Genomic DNA, 10,000 nt, shown 5'->3' on the forward strand with positions numbered 1-10,000 from the left:
GTGGCAGATCCTCACTCTTCGCCTCCGAGCGTAGATCACCCTTGCGCCCGGGCCGCATGGGGGTGATTATTGCGTGTTATAAATCTTGTGCATATTCCCTTCATCCGCTCGCGCCTGCGGAGACCATTGTGGGGGGAAAGTATGGCAGGAAAGTGTGGAAGTTGACCCGTCGGTTACTATGTCCTATTGGTCCGTTAATCCGGGTTTTCTCCAAGACGGTTCCTCCTGCGTTGAGTTCCTTGCTCGTGCGTCCGAGATACTGCGACGGAGGGGGGCGGGGAGCGGGGGGGGGATCAAAACCAGTTAATTAGTCTTAAATTACCACGTAGAGGGGAAGAGGGGCAGGTTTAAACGTGATTTATGCCCGAGGAAACAAACGTGCAATGCCACCTTTTACAAGTATATCTTCCTAAGATCCTCCAGGTCCCTAATGAGCCGCATTGCACCTTCCGCTCGCCCTCCGGTCACCCGATCCGCCGTCCGGAGCATTCCGTCCTCCTTCCGGCCTCCGCCCTCGCCTCCATCCGTAACCGCGATCGCCAGCAGCTCCCTCGCCGCCTCCCGTTTCCTCCCGCCTCCGAGAAGCACGTGGCCGCTCCTCCTTGGCCTTGGATTCGGCCGTGTTTGTTGTTTTTGTTGCTTTATCGATTCGGGGGTGGTTGCCGGCCTCGCCAGCGCCTCCGACTGCTCCTCGTGGTTGTGGGGTGATTAGAGCCTCGTTTTGGGGGGAAATTAAAGGGCGTTTTCTTTATCTTCCTTTCTAGACTTTGCGCGAGAGGGAATGCGTGGAAGAACCCGGATGGAAAGGGAATTAATTGCGCAATTAAAAGGCACGAGGCAACTCCCGTTTGAAATGGACACCGTAGAGTTGCCAGGCCGAGATTTTATTTACGGTATTTTTTTCTTCAACTCATACCTCCTCTGTAGCGTATTTCAAAAAAAAAAAAATTATCTGGCTTTGTTCCAGACTCTGTCCAGAGAGTAGCTCCTTCGATCTTACGTATGAAAGAAGACTTAGTATTTCGAATTTCACGTTTAAAATGCCATTCATGAGAAGTCTTTGGATCTATTTTTCATTTTTTTTTTTTTTTTTTACCAATTCTACTTTTGTTTAAATGACATCTGTCCTCGTTGTGAGTGTCACACAAAGAATACGAATATGGGCTTACCCCCCCCCCCCTGCATACTAACGTCACGAGTTCGAGGTTATATCACCTGTTCGCAGCAGCTGATCGTGTTGGCTTCACGCGCTGGCCAACCACCTGTCTTCGGGGAACGCGTGGCGCCTTTACAAACACGCACACGCACGCGCGAACACACACACACATATACATATACGCACGCGCGTACAGTCACACACACACACACACTCACACACACATATATATACGTGTGTGTGTGTTTGTGACTATATATATATATATATATATATATATATATATATATATATATATATATATACATATATATATATTATATATATTATATATATATATATATATATATATATATATATATATATATATATATATATATATCTGTGTGTGTGTATGCATGTGTGTATTTATGTATGTGTGTATGTATGAATGTATGTAAGTGTATGTATATAAATCTGTGTGTGTATTTACTTATGTAAGTAGATATATGTATAGAAATCTATGCGTGCGTGTGTGTAATTATGTTGGTGGTTATTAATTAGAACTTAACAGACGAAATGACTGACCGCTGGCACCGCCCATTAAGATTTCATTCCCTCCCACTCGAGGCACTTGCGATCGCGCCCTTCCTCTCCGCCCGCACGCCCGCCCATACACCGAATTCCGGGGAAAGTCGATAGCAGAGAGAGGTTAATGTACGCGAGAGGGCGGTCGGGTTCCGTCCTAATGAGAGAACGCGAAATGTAAGACCTTTTTTTAAGGGGTTTTGTCGTATGGAAACCGCCGTTTGCGTGTCGCCGCTTCGCCAGCCCGACGGAGGACCACTTACCGTCAAAGACTCGTCACTAGCGCCGCACGCACGCACGCCCTCACGCGCCTGGATAACTCGCGGTATGATGTCTCTGTCGAGGCGCTTATGCAGGAGGCTCACATGGTCCCGAATTCCTTAAAAACGCAGCCAGAAGAAGTTCCCGTGATGAATTTCTTTGTCACGTCTGAACACAAATACGCATTCGACATACGCGCATGCATACAAAGATATTAATTTATCTATCTATCCATCTATTTATCAATCTTTATATACATCTATTCCTGTCTCCCTTCGCATGGGTATATAAAACTACAAAGAATGTTCATGCCACGGTTAAAGATTCCAGGAACAAAGGAATAGAGAAAAGGCGGCATTTGAATGGAAAATAATAAGGTTGGCGCTACTTCACCACCGCGTTCCCTCATTACTTTTTCAGCCTTTGTAGGGCGAGCAATCCAGGGGAAGTAGTCGCTCGTGTGCATTCATCGAAGGCGGTTTCGTTCTCATAGGGAGCTGATGTCTTTACGTGTGGTTATTATCTTCCGTGGCATTTTCTTATGTTTATTTTTTTTGTTTTGTATTGTTTTAATGTAGAGGAATATTTCTAGCTTTTTCTTTCCATACAAGCCTTTGCTTTATACACGGTAGATTAGGCATTCATAATTTCTTGTGTTAATGTACTGAGTTTACAGACGTCGCCATCCATTCTGTGTTGTTAAAGCTGCGTTGTTTTGGTTGTTCCAGGCGGGCGCGGTAAGATGGCATCGGCTACGCTCAACTCCGGGCTCCTGGAGGCTCTGGTGTCGCGCGGGACAACGCCTCAGGCCGTGGGAGAGGCTGACCCGCAGCCCGGGTCTCCCGGCAGCGCGGGGGGCGACCCCACGTCCGCCCACCACGCCTACCTCCACGCTCACTTCCAGGGCGTAGCGAACCACTACGAGGAAGGCAGCGATCTTCATGACGTGTCCACCTCCGGGGGCGACGCCACCACCGAGGACGACGAGACCAGTCTCAACGACCAGCTGTCGCACTACTACCAGCGAGGCGGCGACGACAGCCACCTTTCAGCGTCGGCGAAGAAGCGGCGCAAGCAGAGCAACCCAGTCAGGCTGCCGACGCCCCAGGGCGACCTGCAGGAGCAGCCGCCGTCTAAGCCAGAGGAGGCGCAATTCGACTCGGAAATGTCCAACCCTTCTGGCGACGGCGAGGAGGGCATTGCGTGTCCTCACTGCCACGTGGAGGCCCCGTCGGAGGACTCGCTGAGACGCCATATCATTGAGGAGCACATTGGGCGCCTCCTCACCGACGACGAGGCGCGGCTCCGGCAGCAGCGGGAGGAGCCCGAGCCAGGCGAGAACAGGAAATCTGAGAGTGAGCCCGGCCCCCTGAACCTGTCGAGCCCCCGCTGGGATGGGCGGCCCCCCTCCAGGCACCACGACGAGGAGGGCCGCAGCCCCCCGACCTCCATTCCGATGCCTCCCTCGTTCGGCGACGGAAAGCTGGGCATGCCTGGGCTGCTGCCCCTCGGCCCCCCGCCCTTCCTCTTTCCGTTCTTGCAACAGCAGGCGGAGCGAGAAAGAATGGCGGGGCTGCCACACTCTCAGCAAGCACTTTCTCCTTCGTCATCCTCATCATCGATGGCAAATGGTCAACAACAACAACGCATCTTCAATCAGCAAGCTTATTGTGACCTTTGCCACAAAGAATTTTGTAACAAGTACTTCCTCAAGACACATAAGGCCAATAAGCACGGCATTTACTCTCCTGAAACGAGTAGTTCTCCAACGGGAATACCCTCGAGCCACTCTACCCCATTAGGGCCAAGTGTGTCCATGGCCTCTTCGATGACCTCGCCCCTGGGTCCGAGCCTGGCCACCGGGGGCTTTGCCGGCTCGCCGTACGCCGGGGCCTTTATCACCACCAACATGAATGCTCTCCCCCTGCGGCCGCTGCTGCCTTCACAACTTAGTGTAAATAAACCCTCAAGTAAGGACTCAAGCACAAGTAATAAGACTGGAGGCGTTATTAACCTCGAGGCTTACTGTGAGTTGTGCCAAAAGGAATTCTGCAACAAATATTTCCTCAAGCGCCACAAGGCAAAGATCCATGGAATCAATATTGAAGTTGTCACGAAGCCCAAGAATGCAGGGCAGATGCCCCCCCGCGTCGCGCCAGATCGGCCTGAGGGATGGTGCGATGCTTGTCGCAGGGACATCGGCAGTCGCGCTTCTCTGAATGCTCACAAGTTGCAGGCTCATGGACCTCACATTGTTGCTCCTCTGCCGTCTCCTCACACTACTTCCCCTCATACAGTTAGAAACCCAAGAACACCCACTCCTAAGGAAAGCCGCAGGGATGGCCCAGACCATAGGGAGTATTTCAGTCCATGGGAATCTTACAAAGATGCTCGTACACCAGTTAAAGTAGAACAATCAAGGGATCTAAGAGAGTCTCCAAAGGACATTCCTGGCCGTAGCCCCTGGGATAGACCTCTTGGGTCACCCTGGGACGCAGTGAGGGATAACCCGAGGAGTGATAGGCCGTTAGAGTCCCCTAAAGACAACAGGCGAGAACACATGGATGGGATGAAGAAAGAGGAGTCATGGAATGAACAGAGACTTCGAAATGAGGACCAGTACCACCAGCATGCTGAACGCAGTGGCTACCACGACCGATTATCCGAGTCTGGTGACTTTCCCCTCGATGCCCGCGACATGCAGGCCATGAGAGAGCAACAGCACCGGGAGTGGGAGATGCAACAGAGAGACCTCGAGAACCATGAACGAGACCAACAGCAAAGGGAACGTGAGCATCTGCAGAGAGAACGTGAGCACCAGATGAGGGAGCGTGAACATCAGCATCGGGAAATGCAAATACGTGAACGTGAACGTGAACGCGAACGCGAGCGAGAACGTGAGCATGAGAGAGATCTTGAAAGAGACAGAGAAGAACAAAAGTGGGAGCAAGATCGAAACCGTGAACATGAGCGAGAAGCATATAAGAACCTTGAACTCGAACGTGAACGGTATGAACTTGAAAGACGTGAAGAGTTGTTAAAGGAAAGAGATCATGAGATGAGAGGAGAGGGTGAGTTAGCTATCAAACAAGAACCAATGTACCAAGATGGAGAATCTCAGAAGAGCGACCAACAAACAAGCAAAGAGTCCCAAGGTCACGAAAAAGGAGAACGGAATGGCTTGCATCATCAAGATAACAGTGAAGATCAGGAACAGAGGAACAATAGTTCAATGTCCAAAGAATCGGGCAATCAAGAAGGCTCAGAAAGCCAAAATGGAGGAACCGAGAGCCGAAACGGGAAGCCAGAGAACAGGGAGCCTGGCACCGAATCCCGAGAAGGAGATGTCCGTGAGGCGGTTCGGGAGCCCTCACGTGAGGCTCCTCGGACTCCAGGAAGCAGTGCAGACGAAAGCTCTCGTGATACAGGTATTATTGCACGTGTGGGACAACCAGCAATGGTACAGGCGCCACCTGGAACAAAATTCACTCCTGAACAACTTCGCCAACTTGGAGTTATTAACCCTGATGCCTTCTGTGAACTGTGCTGTAAGGAGTTCTGCAACAAGTATTTCTTACGAACTCATCGCATCAAAAAGCACGGGATATACACCCCTGAATTCTCAGACAGATCCAAGAATCACCAGAAAGACAATTCACCTCTTAGTCTGGCTCGGCTTTTAGAACGACAAGCACTTGAATTACGGCCAACTTTACCCGACATTGAGGGTGATTTGGAGTGTGATATCTGCCGGCGACCATTCCCCAGTCACTATCTTCTTCAGATGCACAAGTACTACTTCCATGGCCCCGGCCAGGAAGCAGCACAACAGGAGCAGTTATCTCTGCATCCACAACCATCCCCGCACGAACAGCTCAGACAATTAGCACTTCATGCCCAGCAACAAGCAAGGCAGCAGCAACAACAACAGCAACAACAGCAGCAGCAACAGCAACAGCAGCAACAAAAGAGGTTGGAAGAACAGCAACGTCGACTGCACGAGCATCAGATGAGGTTGCAGCAAGAAGAGGATCAGCACGACCAAGCCCAAGCCGAACGAGAGCGACAGCGGATGTCTCAGGAGCCTCTCTCTGAGGATGGAGGAGACAGGAGTGAGGACATGCCTCGGCCATCAGTCATTGAATCGGCAGGATCTGGGGAGTCAGACGCTAGTGAGGATCTTCGAAAGCTTCAGTCCATGATCTTACAGCTGAACCGGCAGGGTGAAATGGGTCTTCGGTGTCGCTTGTGTCATAAAGATGTCGGAAACAAGTATTTCCTTCGTGCTCACATGATGACAGAACACGGCATCTTGGGACATGAGGACGCTCCTGCTACTCCCAGTGAAGGAGCTCAAACACCAAAGACCCCTCGCGAACCGAAGTCAGCGTCTCCACCTCCTACGGCCGAAAACCAAGCTTTTTGCAATATTTGCAAGAAAGATTTCTTCTCGCGTTATATCCTTCAGCAGCACATGTTGAGTGCACACGGTGTGTTCACTCCCCCAGCACCACCAACGTCTTTCATGGAGAGGATCAGAGCAGAGGTGGAAAGTCGAGAGGACAGGAAACCTCAGTCAACCTCCCGTTCCTATTGTGAAATTTGTAACAAGGAACTGTGTAATAAATACTTTATGAAAACACATATGTTAAAGATGCATGGAATTAACATAGAAAATGGTGTATCAGGTGGTGTTACGTGTGATCTTTGTAACAAAGAACTTTGTAGCAAGTACTTTTTACGTGTCCACAAGCAGAACACACATGGTCTCATAGAAGAGGGGCGTGAAGGCGAGGAAGGCATTGACCAATCGGAAATCGAAAACTGCCCTCTGTGTTCCCGTCGGTTTAAGAATCGTAAGTGGTTGAAGACTCACCTGACCAACGACCACGAGAATGCAGGCAAGGAGAAGTGGCGTGAAATCGAGGCCAAAATGGTTTCCCGAGACCCACCCCAGCAACAACAAGGCCCCTCCTGTGGGCTCTGTGGCCACGTACTGCCGGACTTGGTTGCCCTTCAGCTGCATGTCATCAAAGTGCATGGTGCCCATGACGCTGGCTCGGAGACCTCCCGAAGTGCAGATGACGACCTTAAAACTAGGAACTCTCTTCAGTGTACGGTCTGCCCCTTTACAGCTCCTACTCCCGCTTTACTCTTTGCCCATGCCCGAACTCATGCCCCTGGCATGCCACCCTTCCCTGGGGTGTTGGGACAAGCAGTTCCCTGCCCTCTTTGTTCACAAATGCTACCCAACATTGAAGCTTACCAACACCACCTCTTGCAGCATCAGCTCCAGGGCCTGTTGAAGCCGCTGCTGGAGCAGGAGAGCGGAAGACACGAGCAAGACTCCCCTGAGCTGCAGAAGGACGGCTCAAGGCAGGACGCCAGTGGGCCGCCCTCGTCCATTCCCCTGAGGCGCAGGAAGCGGTGGAGATGCTCCCAGTGCAGGATGAAGTTCATGAGCCGTGCGCTGTGCCTTGCTCACGTGCACGCCATGCACAACCCCCGGGCTCGCGGGACATGGCTAGGGCGCTCCGCTGTGCACCGCCGTCTCTTCAAGTGCCGCAAGTGCGGTGCGGTGGCGCGGCGCCTGACGGACCTGCGGCAGCATATCCGCGAGCAGCACCGCGCCCGGCCCGGCGTGCCCACTAGCCACGCCACGCCCACCAAGTCTCGCGCGACGGGGCGCTTCGTGATGCAGCCTTTCCTTCTGAACAGCGACGGGCCGGAGGGCGGAGACGGCTGCGAGGCGGAGCGCCCGAAGCCCGAGAGCGAGCAGTTCGTGCCCTCCCTGGTGTACCTGCCGGTGGCGCGTCGCGTGCAGCGCCCTCTCACAGTCTCCTTCAGCCTCACGCCAGCATGAGCTTTGCGTCCTGTAGGCGCGCTACAACTCAGGGTCTTGCTCTTCTTCAAAGTACAATCACGGGCCGGGCGTGACGTGGGCGCACCCGGCCGAGGAGCCGCCCGGGGCCGCAGACGCCCGCCGGACAGCCCGCCACAGGTGCTACACGCCCGCCGCCGGGGACGCTCGTCGCCGCGCCGGCGGGCGGGACGATATTACGCGGGCGGGGCCGGGCGCGGCCTGCGGCTGGCTCCGGACTCTCCTCTATATCACTGTACCTCAGTACCAATCAAAACCGGGGGGCTGCTCGGACCCCTCGCAAAATAGGTCTCCAGGCGGGGTTGCGGGCGGCCCGGTTGTGAGGGCGCGAGCGGGGCGGGGATGTTGGTTTTGGCCAGCAGAATGCTATTATATCAGGGGGACACCACCGCTTACCTGCACAAGCACATCACACGGCCACACGCTCATGCCCCGTTGCATGCAGAATATACGCTTACGCACACCGACTCTTTACTTCTTGCACACACACACACACACACACACACACACACACACACACACACACACACACACACACACACACACACACACACACACACACACACACACACACACACACACACACACACTGTCCTTGCCTACACGGTGAAACTGCATTGTTATTGTGAATTTTTTAAATATATATATACTTAGGTGAATTCTAAGACTCGAAAGCCACGATGCAGTGACCGCCGCGGTTCCCCGAGGGCGCCGTTCGCGGCCCTCGGCCAGAGGCGGCCCGAGCGGCACCGTGGGGGCAGGGGCGGCGCCACACCGTGGGTCCCCCGCCAGAGGGGCCTTTCCCCGTACTCGCTCAGCGTCCGACCGTCAGGGATGTAACTATTAGTTCTTCTTTCATATAATTATCAATATTATCTATATATCCATATAATGATAAGCGTTGTATACAGGTCTCTGGGATGTGTGTTATAATTAGGTTGATTATATATCAGTAGATGATATAAGATGGTCGTTCATGTTTATGGAGCTGAATATTTGATCCTGGACCAAGTAAATCAAGTGTACTGTACAGTCTAACAATGCTAGTAAATAGTACTTAGTGGTTTTCAAGCGGCCGTCGCGGGTCAGACTGTGTTAATTACGAGCGAGGCTGATCGCCGTTGAACCTCCGGCCGGATCGCTGCTCCGTGGCGGCGGAAGAGGCGGCCATTGGGATCCGCGCGCCCTCGAGGTCCGCTGCTCTCGCCCTGGGTTCCTCCGGTAGGCGGCCGCGAGCCCCACGAAGGACACGAAGGAGCTCTGCGAGGTGATGGAGCCGCCCCTCGCACGAACAGGCAGCGAGGAATGGGCGGGGCTCTTCTCGCGCCCCTCGACGGCACTCGGGCTGCAGCTCGGCCGGCCGGGTCTTTTCGAAAGGACTCCGACGCAGACAATGGAACTCTTCGTCTGGACTCCTTCCGTGCTCCTGTGGCGCCAAGACCCGTTTGATCTCCGTTTCATGATCTGTGAAAACTGCCGACATTCCATATTAGGTAGATAATATGTTCCAGTGATCGTGGGTCAACATGAAGTCTTTGTTAGCTGTGCTTTGAGTTTTAATTCAGTGGCGAGGCACGTGACGCTGACTTGCTGATATCCAATGTCTTTACGAGAAATTGAAGAAAGGTTTATTATTATTATTTTTATTGAAACAGTTCTATTTATCTATTTTACTCATCGTCGTCTCTGAGAAGTTGAAGTGTATTGTTAGATACTTTCAAATATATTTCTTCAACTGTGTGGCATATGTTTTTCTGTACTAAAGTATTGATGGCATAGGCAGTGTTCTTCGTATAGGTTCCGGTCCTCCTCCGCCTTCGCGAGGTGGAGGAGGGCCTCGAGGCCTACCCAGCATTGTAGACACAAATACCTATATATGCTATGGCATTCCTGTATGTCAAGTTGTATTCTATATTGTATATCAATTGCTCTAGTATACATGGCATATTTTTCAGTTGGCAGTGTTAAACCTACGAATCCATTGTTCGTCTTGAGGATTTTCTGTTGCATGTACCCAGTGGTATTCTTATTGTATGATTTTGTTTCTTGCTCAAGGATTGCTTATCTCTGAGACGATAAGTGCAGTCGCCAAAATAACGAAAAGAATAATATTCCTGGTCAGTTGAAGTCAAGGA

At 52.1% G+C, this 10,000-nt stretch overlaps 2 protein-coding genes across 2 annotated transcripts in view; one reads left to right on the forward strand and one right to left on the reverse strand.

Moving 5' to 3' along the window:
- LOC113812901 (uncharacterized oxidoreductase MexAM1_META1p0182) overlaps positions 1-10,000 on the reverse strand; it is a 245,923-nt gene that overhangs the window by 130,134 nt on the left and 105,789 nt on the right. The gene's annotated exons all lie outside the window — the stretch shown is intronic.
- The window catches only part of LOC113806340 (uncharacterized), a 42,387-nt gene that overhangs the window by 31,647 nt on the left and 740 nt on the right, over positions 1-10,000 (forward strand). The window contains exon 2 of the mRNA XM_070136493.1: positions 2,713-10,000. This exon is cut by the window's right edge and continues 740 nt beyond it. Within this exon, the coding sequence (XP_069992594.1) occupies positions 2,727-7,847 (5,121 nt within the window). The 5' untranslated portion in view covers positions 2,713-2,726 and the 3' untranslated portion in view covers positions 7,848-10,000. The remainder of the gene's footprint in view (positions 1-2,712) is intronic.

Source organism: Penaeus vannamei, chromosome 22 (assembly GCF_042767895.1).
Source record: "Penaeus vannamei isolate JL-2024 chromosome 22, ASM4276789v1, whole genome shotgun sequence".
Classification (NCBI taxonomy): domain Eukaryota; kingdom Metazoa; phylum Arthropoda; class Malacostraca; order Decapoda; family Penaeidae; genus Penaeus; species Penaeus vannamei.